The sequence below is a fragment of the Arabidopsis thaliana genome (genome assembly GCF_000001735.4).
Source record: "Arabidopsis thaliana chromosome 1 sequence".
NCBI lineage: Eukaryota > Viridiplantae > Streptophyta > Magnoliopsida > Brassicales > Brassicaceae > Arabidopsis > Arabidopsis thaliana.
In genome coordinates this window covers 11,144,735-11,166,470 of record NC_003070.9, presented here as the reverse complement: position 1 = coordinate 11,166,470, position 21,736 = coordinate 11,144,735, and the positions used below count along the sequence as shown (strand labels likewise).

Here is a 21,736-nt window from a genome sequence, read left to right as displayed (position 1 = left end):
ACCAAAGAATATGGATCCAAAAACCGGAAATATAATTGATTTAGACAGATGACAATCTACGGATAATTATAACTTGTGGTGGTGTGTTACAAACAATTTTAATTTAACATGAATATCTTAAAATGTAATGCAAACAATTTTAGCTGTACAAAAGAGTTACCAAATGTCAGGTTATCAATATATACTATCTTCTCACAAAAAAATATATCAATATAAATCTTCAAATCTAATGTTAATTAATTACACTATAATACTTTCCTAAGAATATATATACAACCTGAAGCTTCAAGCTTCAAGTTTTTTCATTTGTGACTAACATATTATTCATATGATTATGGATCTTGCAAAAGTCAAGCTATGCGACATAAACTCTGAGTGCCACAACCTACTTACTTGTAAGAGAGGTCTGACATATTGCGACAATGGAAATTGCAAGTGTCTTACGTTACAACTTACAAGCGATGGATACCAAAAGAGTCGACGTGAATCACATAGGGGAATGTAACACAGACCTTGAGTGCCAAAGCATGCGTAGTTGTGACAAGGTCGATGATCGATACTGTGAAAGCGGAATTTGCAAGTGTCTATCGTTACCAAGCGATGAATACAAAAAGCATCGATGTGAATCATGGAGGGATCAGGGATACGTGACACATACCTTGAGTGTGGAAGTATGCTATTCTTTGACTATCGTCGGGCGTGTTGCGTAAATGGAAAATGCGTGTGTCGCAAACAGAGCCAATTTGTGCCCAATTGCCCAAAATAAATTATGCTAAAAATTTCTTTGTAACTGACTGCAATGAACCCTAGTTATGTTCTATCATGCCTCCAATATTTAATTTGCTAAAATAACTTATTATTAAGCACTTTGAATCGAGGACAACCTTCTAATAAAATTAGATGCTTAAAATTTTAAGAATTTGTCTTATTTCATCATTCATTATAAATTAAATCACTTTTTAACTATTATCAAACTTTTGTTTTATGTTCTTTTTCATTATTTTATCATCGAATTATGTCATGTTTTTGTCTTTTAAGTAAAAAATTAATGATAATAACATATTTATAGATGAAAATGGATCGATGAAATCCTTGATTTCAGGTCTATGGATTCAGATATGTTAAATTTAAGGTAAAGCTATCCAAATCCTGAATTCGATATGTGATCTTAACAAAATTTAAAAACTTGAAAAATCAATAATTTCGTAAGGGATGGTTTTTACCGGTTCGCCGGTTTTCACTGGTTTTAAGAATTCATATGTTCAAACTTATGTTTTTCATGATAAACATGACCGGTCAAGGGTCTCACTCGCGGTTCGATGGGCTCAAACCGGTCGATCCGTATCGGTTAACAGTTTATTTTTTCCCTTCAATTATATACTTTGTTTAGATTAATATTTAGGATGGAATAAGATCCTGGCTTCGTGGCTTGTAGTGCTGATTAAAAATCACTGATAACCAATGCAACGCCGGTTCGATACTTCACAAAATTTAGGGTTCTTTAAAAAATTCATAAACTCCAATTCGCCTCCTTCTCTCTTTCTCGATCCTCTCAAAATCTCTCCACCACCAATGAAGCGACGACGCCGTAACTCCAAACTTAAATTCGAAGAAACCTCCGACCAATCACCGACATCCACGGCAGAGTTCTCCTTCTCTCTCACCAAAATCGCCGTCAGCCAAATCTGCCAATCTATTGGATACAAAGCCACCGATGCCTCCGCTCTCAACACTCTAACCCTAACCACCACCAAATTCTTACAATCCCTCGCCGAACTCGCATCGTCGTTCTCTAACACCGCTAATCGCACGGAGGTTAATCTCTTCGACATCGTCAATGGTCTCCAAGATATCGCTTTATCTACTTCCGATTGTTTCCCCGGTGGCTCTACGGTTCACGATATTGAATCTCAGTGCCTGATCAAATCCGCTGTTCTCCGTAACCTCTCCGATTTCGTTACCTACGCTCCTGAGATTCCTTTCGCTAAACCGTTACCGAGACGGGAAAGAGACGGATCGTTCGGAGGAGATTTGGATCACGTGGCGGTGACTCGATCGGTGGATGTGACGTCAGTTCCAGCTTGGCTTCCGCCTTTTCCTGACTCTAGTCTCTGCTCCGATCGTTGTTCAAAGGATAATAGATCTGATCACTTGTGGGAAAACTCTGATTCCGTTATTCGCCGTGAAATTTTGCCGGAGAGTTTGAAATCTAAAAGCGGAGGAAGATTACCGGTAATGAGAGATAAAGTGAGATTCAAGATGGAACAACGAGATTGGAGTAGTGGTGGTGATACGAGATTGGAGCGGTCGCGGGACAATAACAATGGCGAATCTGGCCGTGATCTTGAGGTTAAGAAGAAAATTAGAGAAGGATACACTTACTGTGCCGGCGAGTGGCCGTTTTAGTCTATTCTGATGACGTGGAAAAAAACAAAATCGCGAGGTTTAAGATGGATTCGAACCCGCGAGGCTTGAGTATATGTGTGATTGGCCAATTGGAATCTACCGCACGAGCTGCTTCTCTGATAGTTTCGGTGCTCCAATTGTTTATTTTATAAAGCCATTACTCTAAGGATTTACTTTATTTCTTTCTATGGGATTATTTTAAAAATTGAAATAGAAAAATGGTTGAACCTGTTCGACTTTACTCAATGTTAACTTGGTTAGTCCATTGAACCATCGTACAAGTGATGAAGTAAACAACGGATTCGTCTCACAAATAGAGGTTTGTTCATGAATATAATGCTTGTGGGTGAAGTGTGGTTCTTTTGGAAACTAGAATGAGAACTCATTGGATGAGTTATATCTCAAAGAATTGGGGAAAGCTATGTATGTAATTGTTTGTTTCATTTTTATTTTCTCAAAATAATGCAAACTATAGGTTGGTGGATTAAAAAATGTTAGAAAAACTAAAATGTCATGTTGTTATTCTTTTCACCAAATTTCATGTATTCAGTATTTATATGAAAAAAGCTTTTTAAGCAACTTGACTCTAGTGTGGCTTGTATAGACACATGTATGCAGTCTTTTTCTTAACATTATTTTTCATTAAGATCTAAATGAATCTCAACCGTCCATTCATTAGAGAAGTAAAACAAAACTTACACGTGGCAACCATCGAGGTTTGAGGTACACTGTTTCATTACCTCCACTATGTTTCATATATATATAACAAAAACAAGTCGCCTTCCTTCTTAGTAAAATTTACTGAAATTGCCACTGTTTTCGATTTTGTTGGTTCTCCGATCTCAGTGGTGTCTTCTTCTCCGGTAGATAATTCTCGTGTTGAAAATCTCCGGTAGTGTTTGACTGAGTTACGGTATGATTTTGTTCTTCATTTTCTTTTGCAATAAGTCGTTGTTATGAAGTGAGTAATCCACTGGTTTTGACTATAGAAATCAAATTGCTACAGAATATGCCGGTGGTTTCTCTGGCTAAGGTTGTTACTTCTCCGGCGGTGGCCGGAGATTTAGCGGTTCGTGTTCCGTTCATTTATGGGAAACGACTAGTGTCGAATCGTGTTTCTTTCGGGAAATTGAGGCGCCGGAGTTGTATAGGTCAATGCGTAAGAAGCGAATTGCAAAGTCCTCGTGTCTTAGGTTCCGTCACAGGTTTGAAATGTAGACGTTGATTTTGCTTGTTATCTGGGAAAAATTGGTGATTATTGTGCTAATGGTGATTTGCATTTGAATAGATTTAGCGTTGGATAATTCTGTGGAGAATGGTCATCTTCCCAAAGGAGATTCATGGGCTGTACACAAATTTGGAGGAACTTGTGTGGGAAATTCTGAGAGGATAAAGGATGTTGCTGCTGTTGTTGTTAAGGATGACTCTGAGAGGAAGTTGGTGGTTGTGTCAGCAATGTCGAAAGTCACTGATATGATGTATGATCTCATTCACAGAGCAGAGTCTCGTGATGATTCATATCTGTCTGCTTTGAGTGGTGTTCTTGAAAAGCACCGAGCAACTGCTGTTGACTTGCTTGATGGAGATGAACTCTCAAGTTTCTTGGCTCGGTTAAATGATGATATAAATAATCTCAAAGCAATGCTTCGTGCCATTTACATAGGTACTGATTTTTTGCCTTTGTCAATTCTCAATGCATATTGTTAGGAGGAGGTTATTAAGTAATTGAATTGGATTTGTATGTGTTCTTCTGAAATCTCACTCTTCTATTTCTGCAGCTGGTCATGCAACCGAATCTTTCTCAGACTTCGTTGTTGGCCACGGAGAGTTGTGGTCTGCTCAGATGTTAGCTGCTGTTGTGAGAAAGGTATTAAAGTCATATATGATGTTCTGCGAGAAAATCCTAATTACAAAGAACTAGTTGTTCTGTGGTTTACCTTTCTTATATGCCTGTGTCTATTTTTCTTTTAGAGCGGATTGGACTGCACTTGGATGGATGCAAGGGATGTGCTTGTTGTTATTCCAACGAGCTCTAATCAAGTTGACCCTGACTTTGTGGAATCAGAAAAAAGACTGGAAAAATGGTTTACTCAGAACTCGGCAAAGATTATTATAGCAACTGGTTTCATAGCCAGTACACCACAGAACATTCCAACGACTCTTAAAAGGGATGGGAGTGACTTCTCTGCAGCTATAATGAGTGCTCTGTTTAGATCTCACCAACTCACAATCTGGACAGATGTTGATGGTGTGTACAGTGCAGATCCCAGGAAAGGTATGTGCAAGCCTACATTAACTGCCATATAGCTAGGACTAGTTATTGAGCCATGATATGTGTGTGTTCCTCATCATGTTTGTCTGTGTTATGCTAATGAATTTGTGCGGTGCAGTTAGTGAAGCTGTTGTGCTGAAGACTCTTTCTTATCAAGAGGCTTGGGAAATGGTAAATTTCCAACCTCTTGCACTTGTTTAATGCCTAGTTTTCCAGAATCGTTGTTTACACCTAACATTCATGTTCATATGCCTGCGCAGTCTTACTTTGGGGCAAACGTTTTACATCCTCGGACCATTATTCCAGTGATGAAATATGACATTCCAATTGTAATAAGGAATATTTTCAACCTCTCTGCCCCTGGAACAATGATATGCCGGCAGATTGATGATGAAGATGGATTCAAATTAGACGCTCCTGTGAAAGGATTTGCGACGATTGACAATTTGGCTCTTGTCAATGTAGAAGGGTGAGCTGATAGTGGATATTGTATTACACACTCGGCTGCTTATTGTATTTCTTATACAAACTTTGCATATTCTTTATAGAACTGGAATGGCTGGTGTTCCTGGTACTGCCAGTGCCATTTTTTCTGCTGTCAAGGAAGTTGGAGCCAATGTGATTATGATATCGCAGGTTATTTAGTTCAGCTTTATAATTTCTTTCATCAGTTATGTATTCCCTTGTCAAATGTAACTTCTTAATATAATTACATAAAATGCAGGCTAGTAGCGAGCATTCTGTGTGCTTTGCTGTACCTGAGAAGGAAGTGAAAGCTGTTTCTGAAGCATTGAACTCAAGATTTCGTCAAGCTTTGGCTGGTGGCCGCCTTTCCCAGGTGCCTTTATATCTCTCTTTGTTCTTCGAAAGATATCAAATAGCTATTCTCTTAGCAAATCAACTGGACTATTATTTTGGCATCTACTATTTTTCTCAAACTATGGTTTCATTGTTTTCATTCAGATTGAAATCATCCCTAATTGTAGCATATTAGCAGCAGTTGGCCAGAAAATGGCGAGCACTCCTGGTGTTTCTGCCACTTTTTTTAATGCATTAGCAAAGGTAAGTTAAGTGTAGTGTTTGCAAAGAAAATCAGATGACGGTTCATCATACATTTCATATCCTTTTTTCTGCTTAGAAGCTCTGCTGATACATTGCCATTTGCCATACCTAAATAACTGCAGGCCAATATCAACATCCGTGCTATAGCCCAAGGTTGCTCCGAGTTCAATATTACAGTAGTCGTCAAGCGTGAAGACTGCATCAGGGCATTAAGAGCTGTGCACTCAAGATTTTACCTTTCGAGAACCACTTTGGCAGTGGGAATCATAGGACCGGGATTAATTGGTGGAACCTTACTTGATCAGATTAGAGATCAGGTGAGTATGTGATACTTATATGCGAGATTATAGTAAAATATGGATCAATGTTCAAGCTGCATCATCTTTAAATTTCCTTTCACAGGCGGCAGTGCTCAAAGAAGAATTTAAAATTGACTTGCGTGTTATAGGGATCACGGGCTCAAGTAAAATGTTGATGAGTGAATCGTAAGCCAACGAACCTGATACATTACCTTTTTGGTGAAGTTTCTACTGCTGTAATCTTTACACAATCGTCATCTTTTTAGGGGGATTGACTTATCAAGATGGAGAGAGCTTATGAAAGAAGAGGGAGAAAAAGCTGACATGGAGAAGTTCACCCAATATGTGAAGGGAAATCATTTCATCCCAAACTCTGTTATGGTTGATTGTACAGCCGATGCTGACATCGCTAGCTGTTACTACGACTGGTTGCTACGAGGAATTCATGTGGTCACTCCGAACAAAAAGGCTAACTCTGGACCACTTGATCAGGTAAAGTGTTTGATATTTGTTTAAATGACTGTTGGATCGGGAGCTACATATATGTTCATCTTGATATATATCCATTAAGATTCTGTGATTTTATGAACAGAGAGACTAATTGGTAACACTCCTGTAAATGCAGTATCTAAAGATCAGAGATCTTCAACGAAAATCGTACACACATTACTTTTATGAAGCCACCGTTGGAGCTGGTCTTCCAATTATTAGCACCTTACGTGGTCTCCTCGAAACAGGGGATAAAATACTGCGAATTGAGGGAATTTTCAGGTATCTCCTCTTCGTCTTGGTACCACAGTAATTTTTTCAGATAACACAACAATGGCCTTGCTTTGCACCTTCACACTAAAATTTGCTTTGATGCCTCTCTGCAGTGGTACTTTAAGTTACCTCTTCAACAACTTTGTCGGCACCAGAAGCTTCAGTGAAGTTGTAGCAGAAGCAAAGCAAGCAGGTTTCACAGAACCAGATCCACGAGATGATCTATCTGGAACAGATGTTGCCAGAAAAGTAAGGTTTTTTTCCTGTCAACAAATCGAGCCAATGCACCTTGTAAAAAAATATTGAACCTTCTCGTATCTGCTACTTCTGCAGGTAACAATCCTTGCCAGAGAATCAGGCTTAAAATTGGATCTTGAGGGCCTTCCAGTCCAGAATCTTGTGCCAAAGCCGTTACAAGTAAGACTCTGTATAATCACACAATTAAATTCATCAACAATAAGGTTAATCCTTTTGACATTTCTTATTCACAGGCTTGTGCATCAGCAGAAGAGTTCATGGAGAAGCTTCCTCAGTTTGATGAAGAATTATCCAAACAAAGAGAAGAGGCTGAAGCAGCAGGAGAAGTAAGTAATACCTCCTTGGCAAAACTTTTTTAACACCAAATGCGCCGTCTTGAAAAGAACTCATTTCAGATTTTGTTGCGTTGTGTCTTTGTTTAGGTCTTGAGATACGTAGGAGTTGTAGATGCAGTAGAGAAAAAGGGAACAGTCGAGTTGAAACGGTACAAAAAAGATCATCCGTTTGCTCAGCTATCGGGTGCTGATAACATCATCGCTTTCACAACCAAACGGTACAAAGAACAGCCTCTGATTGTTCGTGGACCTGGTGCTGGTGCTCAAGTCACAGCCGGTGGAATCTTCAGTGACATTCTTCGCCTTGCTTTCTATCTCGGGGCTCCGTCTTAAAGCACACTCTACATGCTAGCATATGTATTTTGGATTTCAGAGATTTTGATTTCTATAGATGATACCAAACTTCAAGGTAATAAAACATTCTAGGAAAAAATTGAATAAAGACTGTTGGTATTATACAACACAAGCATTAAAATGCTGTCTCCTGACTCGAATTTCATCTCCTTCCATATGATTCTGACCCAACCGAAACAAAATTTAGTATCAGAAACATGTCTCAATCTATACTTCGGGCAAAAAAACTTCTTCTACATAACCTATGTTGAAACACTTTGTTTTGAAAATGTGACTAATCTAACATCCAATGAATAACTTCATTTGTTGAGAATCTAATAGTACTCGTCAGGGTTTTGTTTGTTTTGAATGAGAGGGACACCGTCTTCTCTCCATTTAATCCGCTCTTCGCAAATCGCACCCACCACCTCGACATACAGTTTGTGTTCCTGAGTCCAAGATGGAAAAAAGAAAAGAAGAAAATGAAATCTTCTGAACAGTGAAATGTAATGTTCAAAGATATTCTTTAGTAGTACCTCATGAAGAACCCTTTTGGCCAATTCTTCTGGTGTATCATTAGCAATCACACGGACTGCACTTTGAGCAAGTATCCGACCTGTATCGTACTCCTCATTGACGAAGTGAATTGTCGGACCCGAATATCTACGGAAAGAAAAACCGTTGAATGTTTTCTTGCACAAGAAAAGGGAAAAAAGAAACTACACTACACATCCATAACATTATATGAGCTTGAAACTTTACCTAGCTCCCGATTCTAGAACAGCTTTATGCACTTTTATACCATAAAGACCTTTGCCTCCGAAAGCCGGAAGAAGAGCAGGATGAATATTTAGAATCCGTTTAGGAAAAGCTTGGACCAGCTCGACCGGTATAAGTTTCAAATATCCAGCTAAAAGAACAAAGTCTACACCATATTTCCTGTTCATCAAGTTGAGAGACATATAGTGAACTTTCAACAAAGAGGTAAACACATTCACTTCCAAGGGTAAAGATACAAATAAAGACTTCCAAGAGATATGCTAACCTTAGTACATCTACAAGTTCTGAAGGAGAGAGTCCATCAGATGGTTCTCGTTTCGCTTTTGGGAATACTAAAACAGGAATTCCATTACTTCTTGCATACTCAGCACCTCCACAATCTAAATTGATGAAATTAAGCAAGTAAGCTATTCAAATTCCACTAACTAATCAATCATATATTAGCAGTTCTTTTCTGATTCATTAACTCTAAGAACCACAACATAGAAACTATAATTGCAACTTAGAAGACCAAAATCAAATAACTTGAAGAAGAAGAAGAAGAAAGGTGATACCTTTTTTGTTAGTGACCAACAAAACAACATCACCATTAACAGAACCATCACTGCATCCCTCATGAATCTTCCTGAAATTTGAACCACCTCCCGACACAAACACAGCAAGCTTCTTCCTTCTTGGTTCGTGAGACGAACCATCGACCTCCGCTACTATCTGTGGAGTAGACGAAGCAGCTTTTACAAGCGGTACAATCCTCATCGCACATCTCTCTGCGGGACTACGGAAAGAGAAGGAGAGAACATTCCGGGAAGGTGTGAGCGGAGCAATCGAGGTTTCACGGGTCTTAAACGGTGAATTCACCGGGAAGTTGAATTGACTAGAGAACAAAACCCGTGATTCCATTCCGACGGTCTAATCAGAGGGTTTTGTCGGAATAAGTGTCAGTTTGGTCGAAGAGGGAGACAAGAATGAAGTCTCAGACGAAAATCCGGAATGAAGTTGCTTGCCGGAGAAGGAGAAAGATGTGGCGGTGGCTGCTGTTTCACCGGAGCAATTTCCGGAATGAAGATAAATCAAAAGAAACAATGGGAATCAAAACCCTAAAATTGAAATTGGGGATTTAATCAAAGAACTCAGGAGGGAGGTGTTGGGATTTTAGTCCTGCAACAAAAGAAAAAGGAATCAGGGAGAAGAAGATGAAGAAAAGAGAAGAAGAAGTCGCAAAGAGAGTCAACGACAGAGTAAGAAGGAAAGTCAACAAGAAGGAAAGAAGTTGGGTTTGAAGGGTTTTGGTAATAAGAGGCTTAATGGGCTGATGGTTTAATTAGGGCCAAGTGAATAATTGTTGTTTATATTAAGAATCTACATATACATTTTTGGAACGATTTGTGTAGAAAAATTCTTTTTCAATTTTGATATTGTATGTTTAGTCCCTATAAAATCAATCAAACAAGATATTTTATTTAGGACAATGACCAAACTTTTGTTTAACTATTATGATATTGCACTAACTACTTGCCTAAACATAGATATTGTTAATTATTACCCTAATAAATTGCACAAATCAATCCCTATAAACTCTACGTAATTCGCAAATCATTAATTCCTAATTACTAAATTTGATACTAAATCCTAACTAACCATATCTATAATTACTTAGATTCGGAAATCATTATAGTTTTAAATGCTAATGAAATCTTACCAAAATTTATTCTTTTGTTATCAATTACAACAATAATTCCGGTTTGATTAGTAAATCCAAAAATGTATAATACAAAACGATTAACGCTAAACAATTGCCATTAAAACTTTCCACTATTATCAATAATATACATTCATTTCGAAATATATGAGAATATCAACAATTTGATTTTTTATCAACTACTCATATCTACATTTCTATTTATTTAAAATAAGCATATACTTGATTTTAAGGAATATTAGTGCCTCACAATATCATAATCTTACCACATCAAATTATTTCCCAAATCTTTGCCAATATTCTCGGAAAAATCTTTCTAAAATATCTCGACATAACTAATTGCTATACACTACAAAATATTTATACATAAGATTTTATAGAAAATTTTAATTATTATGACAAATCGCATTTATAGCATATACCTAAAATATTCTAATTACGTATATTTGATTCCATTTTAGTTAAGATCGCAAATTAATTTTGCTTGCTCACCAAAATATTGACCTAATCATTCCAAGCCTATATATACTACATATGTTTATCTCCCATCACATTATCAAACACACACATCATGGGCATTCTTTTTATTTTTTTTTTATTTTTTTGTACGTATTACCCTTCTTTATGAATGTGATGTCAATGTATTGATGTTGATTTCTGTATTAAAGAACACAATACTTGAGAATTGTGTATTTCTTTTTTCTTTTTGGTAACGACCTGTGTATTATTGTTCCAAACTATTTAGATATTCATATATGAACGTTTGTGTGTATATATACGTGTGTTTAATTTTGTTGTATTTGCGGTTCTGTTTTTTTTTATTTTGTAAAGAAGTTTATGTAAGTAAAAAATTAAATATACATGTCAAGGTGAAGCAAAAAGATGGGGAGCCGTACGTACCCCACCGGAAGCTGAAGCTAAAGCTCTACTAATGTCAATGCATCAAGTGTGGTCTGACTGCTATACATCAATTTATCAAAAATAGAGACTCTGAAGCGCTCATCAACATCATCAAGGTTCTTACGGTGGACTTCATTACCGAAGCCTTACGCAAAAATATTCACTTTTGGGCAACCAAGTTTAGAAATATCTTTTTCTCTTTTACTAAAATATCGTGTAATCAGTTAGCTCATTTGTTGGCAGAAAAAGGTTAGATAGATTCTATGTTTTTCTCGGATTGTTTGAGTCCTTTGATTTAGATTTATGATATGTTGTATTATGATCGGACCTAATAATCTTTATTCAATAAAGTTTTTTCGTTGAAAAAAATAAAATAATAGTTAAACAAACGTGAATGGTTTAGAACTTTGACTATAAAATAGAACCTAAAATTACTATATTTACTTTGATCTAAAAATAATAATCATATATTAAATTTTATTTTTAAAATCTAAAGTACAAAAACTAAATATTTGCCATGGGGGTTAAAACCTCTTGATTTTGATGGATCAGGTCAAAAACATATTCATATAAATATTCAGCCATAATAAAGCTAAATAATACTATACTTTAAATATAAGAGTTACATCGAATTAAAAATCATACACAATAAATTGGTTAATTTTATATACAACAAAATCATAAGTTTATAAATAACAAAAATTTTTAAGAAACAGCCCGTCGTATATTGCGGATCAATCTCAGCTAGAATAATGCACTAATTATTTAGATTTTAAATTTTAAATACAAGATATTATACAGATTTTTAATAATATTTAGTATATATGGAACAAAAAAAAAACAAATAATTCTTTATTTCACGTACATACCATTTCCTATATACTTTTAATATTTTCATACTAAAATCCTAAAACCAAAAAAAATCAATTTTTAAAATCTGCTACATCGTTACTTAATGAACTGTATGTTTCGTATCTAAATTTTAAATATTGAAACCTAAACAATACTAATCATACACTAAATAATACATAGATATATATCTATATTTAAATAAGACAAATTAATATGTTATATCTTCAGCTAATCTTCAAAAAAAAAACCAAATTAATATGTTATATCTTCAGCTAATCTTCAAAAAAAAAAAAAAAAAAAATATGGTGTTCAATTTGACGGGACATATTATATGGTAGCACGGGTTGGTCGATATTAATACAAGATGTATAACATGGGTGAAATCCTAAAATAAACAATCAAAATATAATTATACAGGAATATAATTAAAAAAAAAAAAAAAAAAATTATACAATTATACGGAAAATTGTTATACGGTAGGACGGGTTTTGGTCTATATTAATATAGACGGTATACAGTGGGTGAAATTCTAGAACTAACAATCAAAATACAATTTAAGAAAAACAAACAAACAATATTAATAAAACAATTACAACTTAAATTTTGTCATAAAAAAATTAACTCGCAGTGTACCGCGGGTCATATCCATATCTACATATACATTTTAGGTAGTTATAATACTTTTACTTTTAACAAAAAAAAGTATTATATAACAAACACATAATTACGTACCATAAAATACACACTCTATATAAATGATGTGTATAATAAAAAGATTTTTCTAAACTAAACAACATCAAACCAAACAAATACTAATATAACATCAAAAGTAAATAGATATAAAATGTAAAATGATGAATTCAAAATATAACTTGATATTAAATATGGATAATATTAAATAAAAATAATAATTTAATTTCTAACGCAAATAATCAACCCGCGGTGTACCGAGGGTCAATATCTAGTGTTATTATATATAGGGGTGTGTAAAAAAAAACCCTCTCAAACTCTTCTATTTTTGTAATTTTACCTTCTACGTCTAAAAAATACAAAATAAATATATGAAATCCAAAATAATATGCAATAATATATAACCCATTTTTCTTAACTTTACATATACTATAAACGTTTTCATAATCACATAATGTACATATATTATTTATCAAAATTTTAAAAATTAACAATTAGAAAAGCTATATTGTATATTATTTTAGATTTCATATGATAATTTTACATTTTTTTGACGTGAAGGGTAAAGTTACAAAAAAGAACAACTTTTAGTTTTTTTTGCACAAAACCCTTAATTTTACAAGCAATTATATAATTAGAATTTCACTTTTAAAAAGGGCTAACTTAATAAGTAAATTATGTTAAGCATATTAATTTTTTTGTAGTGGTACCTTCTTTTTGAACCAATGGTGGAAGTTCGATACCATTTTTGTTATCTAATTAATATGTAATTCAATCTAAAAGCAAATAACTAAGACATACCATGATTAGATAATTTTTAGAAACAGTTGATATAATAATTTACTCATAGAAAAAATATTGAAAATTAGAAGAAAAAAAAAACAGATTGATAGAATTTAGAGATTTGCAAATCAAAAACAAATAACTAAGACAAATATAAACGACATACACCCTAGTTACATTGTTTGTAAATAAGAAAATGGCAATTGTGAGCAACAAACAAGTAACCGGCCCAACAACAACAAAAGGCCCATCTCAGCCCAGTCAAATAGAAGAAGACAAAATAGACTCCAGCTCAAAACAGAGCAACGATCGTACAGAGGAGGGGCGTTTTGCCTGATGACTCACCATAGCCAGCTACACAGCATCTGCCATATTCTAGACTGTTCCATATCTACCTCCTTCTACAATGTCTATAAAAGAGTAGTGTAAAACCCTAATGTAATTATTGAGAAAGAAACGATTTTTTTACCAAAAGCTTGAAACTTTCTCTAATCGTTTCATGGTATCAGAGCCTTTGTAGCCTTAACAGGTATTTCAAATGGCGACCTCATACCCTTTTCCAGATAATGTTCATGTTACAAGTTCTGTTACTCTCAAACTCACAGACAGTAACTACCTCTTGTGGAAAACTCAATTCGAGTCTCTCCTATCGAGTCAAAAACTCATAGGTTTTGTTAATGGCGCCGTCAATGCACCATCTCAGTCTCGCCTTGTCGTCAATGGCGAAGTCACCTCCGAGGAACCCAATCCTCTGTATGAATCTTGGTTCTGTACCGATCAGTTAGTTCGGTCATGGCTCTTTGGCACGTTGTCTGAAGAAGTCCTTGGTCATGTTCACAATCTAAGCACCTCTCGTCAAATTTGGGTGTCTCTAGCTGAAAACTTCAACAAAAGCAGTGTTGCTCGTGAGTTCTCACTTCGTCAGAATCTCCAGCTTCTCTCCAAAAAGGAAAAGCCTTTCTCTGTCTACTGCCGAGAGTTCAAGACCATCTGCGACGCTCTCAGCTCCATTGGCAAGCCAGTCGATGAATCAATGAAAATTTTTGGTTTTCTTAACGGTCTTGGTCGTGACTATGACCCCATCACCACGGTGATTCAAAGCTCTCTCAGCAAGCTTCCGACTCCAACTTTCAATGATGTTGTCTCAGAAGTTCAAGGCTTTGACAGTAAGCTACAATCATATGAAGAAGCGGCATCTGTTACTCCTCACCTTGCCTTCAACATTGAAAGATCTGAGTCTGGATCTCCTCAATACAACCCCAATCAAAAAGGAAGAGGACGTTCTGGTCAAAATAAAGGCAGAGGAGGCTACTCAACTCGTGGACGAGGGTTTTCCCAACATCAATCCTCCCCACAAGTTTCAGGTCCAAGACCGGTGTGTCAGATATGTGGTCGCACTGGTCACACTGCTCTCAAGTGTTACAATCGGTTTGATAACAATTACCAGGCTGAAATACAAGCTTTTTCTACTCTCCGGGTCTCAGATGATACAGGCAAGGAATGGCATCCCGACTCAGCTGCGACGGCTCACGTAACATCATCGACCAATGGACTTCAGTCTGCAACAGAGTACGAAGGGGATGATGCTGTCTTGGTTGGCGATGGCACTTATCTCCCGATTACTCACACTGGATCTACCACTATCAAATCCTCAAATGGTAAGATTCCTTTAAATGAAGTCTTGGTTGTTCCAAATATACAAAAATCTCTTCTCTCTGTGTCAAAGTTGTGTGATGACTATCCTTGCGGTGTTTACTTTGATGCTAATAAGGTTTGCATAATCGATTTACAAACACAGAAAGTGGTAACCACGGGTCCTCGTAGAAATGGGCTCTATGTGTTGGAGAATCAAGAGTTTGTGGCTCTTTATTCAAACCGTCAGTGTGCAGCAACAGAGGAAGTATGGCATCACCGACTTGGACACGCAAATTCTAAGGCTCTCCAGCACCTTCAAAACAGCAAGGCGATTCAGATAAATAAGAGCAGAACATCTCCAGTTTGTGAACCTTGCCAGATGGGGAAAAGTTCAAGACTACCATTTTTAATTTCAGATTCTCGTGTTTTACATCCTCTAGATCGGATTCATTGTGATTTATGGGGTCCTTCTCCAGTTGTATCCAACCAAGGCCTCAAATATTATGCTATTTTTGTTGATGATTATTCAAGATACTCTTGGTTCTATCCTTTGCACAACAAGTCAGAATTTCTCTCAGTTTTTATTTCGTTTCAGAAGTTGGTAGAGAACCAGCTAAACACTAAGATCAAAGTATTTCAGAGTGATGGAGGAGGAGAGTTTGTGAGCAACAAGTTAAAAACACATCTCAGTGAGCATGGCATCCATCATCGAATCTCATGCCCCTATACCCCACAGCAAAACGGATTGGCCGAACGAAAACATAGACATCTTGTGGAGCTTGGATTGTCTATGCTCTTTCATAGTCATACACCTCAGAAGTTTTGGGTAGAATCCTTCTTCACTGCCAATTACATCATTAATCGCTTACCATCCTCTGTCTTGAAGAATTTGAGTCCATATGAAGCGTTATTTGGGGAAAAGCCAGACTATTCATCTCTCCGTGTGTTTGGTTCAGCATGTTATCCTTGTCTCAGACCTCTCGCTCAAAACAAATTCGATCCGCGCTCCTTGCAATGTGTGTTCCTTGGATATAACAGCCAATATAAGGGATATCGCTGTTTTTACCCTCCAACAGGCAAGGTCTATATCTCAAGAAATGTTATCTTCAATGAGTCTGAACTACCATTCAAGGAAAAGTATCAATCTCTAGTCCCTCAGTACTCAACACCTCTTCTTCAAGCTTGGCAACATAACAAGATCAGTGAGATTTCAGTACCTGCAGCTCCAGTCCAATTGTTTTCTAAACCGATTGATCTTAATACATATGCAGGATCTCAAGTTACAGAACAACTGACAGATCCTGAACCTACCTCTAATAATGAAGGAAGTGATGAAGAAGTGAATCCAGTAGCAGAAGAGATTGCTGCAAATCAAGAACAAGTAATCAATTCTCATGCAATGACCACAAGATCAAAGGCAGGAATTCAAAAGCCAAACACGAGGTATGCTCTCATCACCTCTCGAATGAATACTGCTGAACCAAAAACCCTTGCATCCGCTATGAAGCATCCTGGTTGGAATGAAGCAGTACATGAGGAGATTAACCGGGTCCATATGTTGCATACATGGTCGTTGGTTCCTCCAACTGATGATATGAATATTCTAAGCTCCAAGTGGGTTTTTAAAACCAAACTTCACCCGGATGGCTCAATCGATAAACTGAAAGCTCGTCTAGTGGCTAAGGGCTTCGATCAAGAGGAAGGGGTGGACTATCTAGAAACGTTCAGTCCTGTGGTTCGGACAGCAACAATTCGTCTTGTTCTTGATGTCTCAACATCAAAAGGTTGGCCTATTAAGCAGCTTGATGTCTCCAATGCCTTCTTACACGGTGAGCTGCAAGAACCGGTCTTCATGTACCAACCCTCAGGTTTTATTGATCCTCAGAAACCCACTCATGTCTGTCGTCTCACGAAAGCCATCTACGGTTTGAAACAAGCGCCACGGGCATGGTTTGATACTTTCAGCAACTTTCTTCTTGATTATGGATTTGTCTGCAGTAAATCGGACCCCTCATTATTTGTGTGTCATCAAGATGGAAAAATACTCTATTTACTGTTATATGTTGACGACATTTTGTTGACTGGCAGTGATCAATCTCTCTTAGAAGATCTTCTACAAGCTCTCAAGAATCGGTTTTCTATGAAGGATCTTGGTCCACCTCGCTATTTCTTGGGTATTCAAATTGAAGATTATGCTAATGGTCTCTTTCTACATCAGACGGCTTATGCGACAGACATTTTACAACAGGCAGGAATGAGTGATTGCAACCCCATGCCAACTCCTCTACCACAACAATTGGACAACCTCAATTCTGAGCTATTTGCAGAACCAACCTATTTTCGAAGCCTTGCGGGAAAACTGCAGTATCTTACCATCACACGTCCAGACATTCAGTTTGCTGTCAATTTTATTTGTCAGAGAATGCACTCCCCTACAACCTCTGACTTCGGACTGCTCAAACGGATACTACGGTACATCAAAGGGACAATTGGAATGGGTTTGCCAATAAAAAGGAACTCTACTCTTACTCTTTCTGCCTACAGTGATAGCGATCATGCGGGCTGCAAGAATACTAGAAGGTCTACTACTGGATTCTGCATCTTGTTAGGCTCCAACTTGATCTCTTGGTCGGCAAAACGACAACCTACAGTGTCTAATTCCTCTACCGCAGCAGAATACAGAGCTCTAACCTATGCAGCACGAGAAATTACTTGGATCTCTTTCTTACTGCGAGATCTCGGCATTCCCCAATATCTTCCTACACAAGTTTACTGTGATAACCTCTCCGCAGTGTACCTATCTGCAAATCCGGCTCTCCACAATCGTTCAAAACATTTTGATACCGATTATCACTACATCAGGGAGCAGGTCGCACTCGGTCTGATCGAAACACAACACATTTCAGCTACCTTTCAATTAGCTGACGTGTTTACAAAGTCACTTCCACGCCGAGCATTTGTTGATCTCAGGAGCAAACTTGGTGTGTCTGGTTCACCCACTCCAAGTTTGAGGGGGAGTGTGAGCAACAAACAAGTAACCGGCCCAACAACAACAAAAGGCCCATCTCAGCCCAGTCAAATAGAAGAAGACAAAATAGACTCCAGCTCAAAACAGAGCAACGATCGTACAGAGGAGGGGCGTTTTGCCTGATGACTCACCATAGCCAGCTACACAGCATCTGCCATATTCTAGACTGTTCCATATCTAGCTCCTTCTACAATGTCTATAAAAGAGTAGTGTAAAACCCTAATGTAATTATTGAGAAAGAAACGATTTTTTTACCAAAAGCTTGAAACTTTCTCTAATCGTTTCAGCAATGAGTGAATAATGAGATTATTATAAAAGAGATACAACTTGAGTAAATGAGTAAAATGATTATGAGTCCAAAAGAAAATGGAAAAAAGAGAAGGAAAGAATAAGCTTGGCACTTGAAGAAAATTTATGTCATTTAATTGCTCTGTTTGATTCTCAGATTCTTTATTCACATTAAGACCAACAAGTTGTGGATATATGCTTTCCCTCTCGTTGGCCGTTGAAGCATTTTTATTAACTTTGTCCCTCCAACGAAAGAAAAGTCAGGATTTTGTGTAAATTACTTATTTTTCCTTCTTCTGTCACAATCTTACTTTGAATTTTTGACATGAGAAAATAAATACTCTACATAAAGCTCATTTCGAGAGATATGGTTTTGTTATTTCTCTACTGTAAAAAAGGCAAATCAAGAAATGTCTTCACAAAAGAGTTCGCATCATAAGGCAGACTCCAAAATGGAACAAGATGTGAGTTTCTTTTCTTTGCTATTGAAGATAATTTGCAACATCTTTTTAAATGAAATCACCAAACTTTGATTAAAAATGTTTTATCTTGCTTTTGTATTTTCCTTGTTAAATTCTGCAGAACAATAGAAAAGCATGGATTTCACAACCGAGTGGTCTTAACTTTGTTTGGGGAGGTGACTCGAGATATTGGGTTATCCCTAAAGAACCAAGGTATCATCCGATTCATTCCGACTTAACCGATAAACCCAACTTTGGTTTACTGATACCAAAAATCTTAAACTGATTCATTTGATTGTTGGTTTTAGGATGCCTGCTGAGCTGAAGATGGTGAGTTGGTTAGAAGTAACCGGTTCATTCGACAAGATTGAACCCGGGAAAACATATCGAATCGGTTTTAAAATCTCGTTTAAACCGGATGCGACCGGTTGGGACAAAGCCCCTGTTTTCATGTCTGCTAAAATCGGGAAGAAAGGCAAGACAGTGTGGAAAAGAATCAAATCCGTTAGCCAGAACTTTGGTATACTGAAAGGTGGATCAGAACCCGTCAATATACCTGACGAGTCCGATGGCCTGTTTGAAATCTTGGTTAGTCCCACAGCGCTTAACCAAGATACTAAGCTTCAGTTTGGTCTGTATGAGGTGTGGACTGGACGATGGAAGACAGGTCTGTTGATCCACGAAGCCTTTGTTCAAGAAGTGTAAGGGGGAATATGATCATTATTGATTTTCATAATCCGAACGCAAATCTTATACCTCGTTTCAGTTCAAATATAAGAGCTTTAGATCATAACAATGTAATCTTATATACCTTTCTTGAACAAGTCTTAAAGCTCTGTATGATAATCTTCCGGTTTGAACCATAACGAGAAATCGATTCCTTTCGACTTCAAATTCTCAGTTGCGGGTGCAATTCTTTCCAGAAGCTACACCGATTAAACAAAAAATATGTGAGACCTGATCTCTAAGCACAACAGATTAAAAGCATTGATAAAAGTATGAACAGTTCATGAAACCTTGGGGTGAAGAACGCCGTTGGAGACCAAAACAGACCTATCAAACACAGAAAACTTCCCTCCGTCCATCCGAGTCACAGCTCCTCCAGCTTCCTCAACTATCTGTGTCCATTTTCTGACATGGATTAAGCTCTACAACTTAAGTACTTTAGTAAGAAAAAAACAACAAGAAGGATGAAGAAGACTACAAGAACACCAGCAGCCATGTCCCATGGCTTTAAACGGTACTCCCAATATGATTCCGCAATCCCAAGTGCAACATGACACATGTCAACTGCAGCAGCACCGAGTCTTCGCACTCCCCGACTCACATCAGTAAACTCTTTGAACAGTTCCATGTTAGTGCTCCATGCATCATCATGTTCATAACCAAACCCTGTGATAAGAAGTGCTCTCTCCACCTTCATTCAAACCCGAATAAATATCTAATAAACCAAAACCATTGAACACACCATGTCGAAACTTAAAATTGGATTCTTGATAAGTTACTTACAGCATCGGTCTTACTGACATGAATTTTTTGCCCGTTACACAATGCTCCACCACCTAAGAAGTGAACTAGTTAGACAAAATTTAGATATATAGCCAAACATAAGCTTGTCACATAGTACCTGCAGTTGCAGAAAAGGTTCGAGTGTTCCAGCACATCGGACCACCGACAAACTCTACCTGCATGATGAGATTTTGTTGTTAATCCTACTGACCAAAGAATCAGCAAATAGGAACTAACAAGCATTAGCTGGTTTGTGCAAGTATATATTGGATTTACCACAGAAGCAGCGGCGGGATTTCCACGATACAGAACACCGACGGAAACAGCAAAACTGGGATATCCATGAGCAAAATTTGTAGTTCCATCTATGCATAAAGGAATTAAGAGACTAATACTAAAAATCTCAGAGATTCCACACAAACACATGAAAAGAAAGCAATGAGATTTGTAAAGAGAGCTAAACCTAGAGGATCAATGCACCAGAGGTAATCAGAAGACGAATCGCCGATGATACCTCCTTCTTCACCAAGAATAAGATGATCACTAAAATTCTTCTTCACTACTTCCAAAATAGCAGCCTCGCTTGCTTTATCAGTACTGCAAATTCATCAAAAGTACTAAAACTTTAATAGCTTCAACCAATCAAGTCAACATGAACATAGTTAAAACCTCAAGCTAACAATTTTAAAAGGTGAAGAAGTCCTTACTCAGTTACTAAGTCACTGAGACCTTTATAAGTAATATTCCTTGGCTTATTTACAGCTTCCATAACCACCTAACAAACCAGATGATTCAATTCAAGTTAGTTTTGTTATTATTCTCCTTGTGCAGTTGTGCCCTACGAACCCAAGAACTTGATTCTAGTACCATTGAACACAATTTCAAGTCTCATCAAGAGTTTTTGTTTCCAATAAACATAAATTCAGATATTGTATTCTACAGACATGAAATTTCGAACCTCAGCGCCGGTTTTAGCGGCGAGTTCAACGACTTCAAGGAGGTGTGCCGGAGATATAGTTCCGGTGGTTTTAGCGCCGATTCTGGGATATCGCGTCTGATCAGAAACCTCAGACAGAACAGCTTTGGTTTGAAGTCTCGTTGTGGACTTGAAGCTATTAGACAAAATCCTCGTACACCGATATCGGAAAGTTCTGTTCACTGTCCGGCCTGAAATTGGGTTTTGCAGCGGAAGAGATGATCTGGGTAAGTGAGAGATTCTCAATGACATGTTTCCAGAGAATATTAGAGACCTTCCCATTGTTGGTGTCGCCGGAGAATTTTCGAATTTTTGTTGTTGTTCGGTTTTTGGTTTATATGAACGCGGCCAAGTGAACGGATGGTGGACATGAGAGAGTCCAAAAAGCTGATAGAACTTAAAATTGAA

The 21,736-nt window shown here is 37.2% G+C and overlaps 6 protein-coding genes, 1 long non-coding RNA gene and 2 pseudogenes across 9 annotated transcripts; 5 read left to right on the top strand and 4 right to left on the bottom strand.

The window, feature by feature from the left end:
• The first annotated feature begins 640 nt into the window (after nt 1–640).
• Nucleotides 641–766, top strand: AT1G31245 (annotated as a pseudogene). The gene has a single exon.
• A 682-nt stretch (nt 767–1,448) lies between these two features.
• AT1G31243 (uncharacterized protein) lies at nt 1,449–1,832 on the bottom strand (the record flags this gene model as incomplete). Its single annotated transcript, NM_001332949.1, has 1 exon — nt 1,449–1,832. The coding sequence occupies one exon, from the start codon at nt 1,830–1,832 to the stop codon at nt 1,449–1,451; it is 384 nt and encodes a 127-aa protein (NP_001322433.1).
• AT1G31240 (Bromodomain transcription factor) lies at nt 1,543–2,613 on the top strand. Its single transcript, NM_102862.2, has one exon. It carries the CDS (start codon nt 1,573–1,575, stop codon nt 2,404–2,406), a length of 834 nt encoding a protein of 277 aa, NP_174409.1. The 5' UTR covers nt 1,543–1,572; the 3' UTR covers nt 2,407–2,613.
• Nucleotides 2,614–3,196: 583 nt separating this feature from the next.
• AK-HSDH I (aspartate kinase-homoserine dehydrogenase i) lies at nt 3,197–7,853 on the top strand. The gene is made up of 18 exons (NM_102861.3): nt 3,197–3,319; nt 3,413–3,611; nt 3,695–4,069; nt 4,185–4,273; nt 4,378–4,681; nt 4,797–4,849; nt 4,939–5,147; nt 5,227–5,314; nt 5,403–5,516; nt 5,642–5,740; nt 5,863–6,057; nt 6,143–6,225; nt 6,306–6,531; nt 6,665–6,810; nt 6,915–7,050; nt 7,135–7,218; nt 7,293–7,385; nt 7,482–7,853. The coding sequence occupies exons 2-18, from the start codon at nt 3,416–3,418 to the stop codon at nt 7,725–7,727; spliced, it is 2,736 nt and encodes a 911-aa protein (NP_174408.1). The 5' UTR covers nt 3,197–3,319; nt 3,413–3,415; the 3' UTR covers nt 7,728–7,853.
• On the bottom strand, nt 7,788–9,773 carry AT1G31220 (Formyl transferase). The gene is made up of 5 exons (NM_102860.3): nt 9,062–9,773; nt 8,773–8,887; nt 8,490–8,666; nt 8,264–8,390; nt 7,788–8,176 (listed from the first exon to the last, which is right to left on the bottom strand). The coding sequence occupies exons 1-5, from the start codon at nt 9,405–9,407 to the stop codon at nt 8,063–8,065; spliced, it is 879 nt and encodes a 292-aa protein (NP_174407.1). The 5' UTR covers nt 9,408–9,773; the 3' UTR covers nt 7,788–8,062.
• Nucleotides 9,774–13,969: 4,196 nt separating this feature from the next.
• AT1G31210 lies at nt 13,970–18,217 on the top strand (annotated as a pseudogene; the record flags this gene model as incomplete). Its single annotated transcript has 1 exon — nt 13,970–18,217.
• Nucleotides 18,218–18,923: 706 nt separating this feature from the next.
• Nucleotides 18,924–19,548, top strand: PP2-A9 (phloem protein 2-A9; the record flags this gene model as incomplete). Its single annotated transcript, NM_102858.2, has 2 exons — nt 18,924–19,056; nt 19,152–19,548. The coding sequence occupies exon 2, from the start codon at nt 19,153–19,155 to the stop codon at nt 19,546–19,548; it is 396 nt and encodes a 131-aa protein (NP_174405.2). The 5' UTR covers nt 18,924–19,056; nt 19,152.
• On the bottom strand, nt 19,219–19,464 carry AT1G06423. The gene has a single exon (NR_139081.1). It is a non-coding gene; the product is annotated as an other RNA (long non-coding RNA).
• On the bottom strand, nt 19,541–21,699 carry IMPL1 (myo-inositol monophosphatase like 1). Its single transcript, NM_102857.2, has 9 exons — nt 21,311–21,699; nt 21,060–21,127; nt 20,816–20,949; nt 20,629–20,717; nt 20,471–20,528; nt 20,353–20,405; nt 20,048–20,260; nt 19,860–19,961; nt 19,541–19,769 (listed from the first exon to the last, which is right to left on the bottom strand). The coding sequence occupies exons 1-9, from the start codon at nt 21,608–21,610 to the stop codon at nt 19,671–19,673; spliced, it is 1,116 nt and encodes a 371-aa protein (NP_564376.1). The 5' UTR covers nt 21,611–21,699; the 3' UTR covers nt 19,541–19,670.
• Nucleotides 21,700–21,736: the final 37 nt, after the last annotated feature.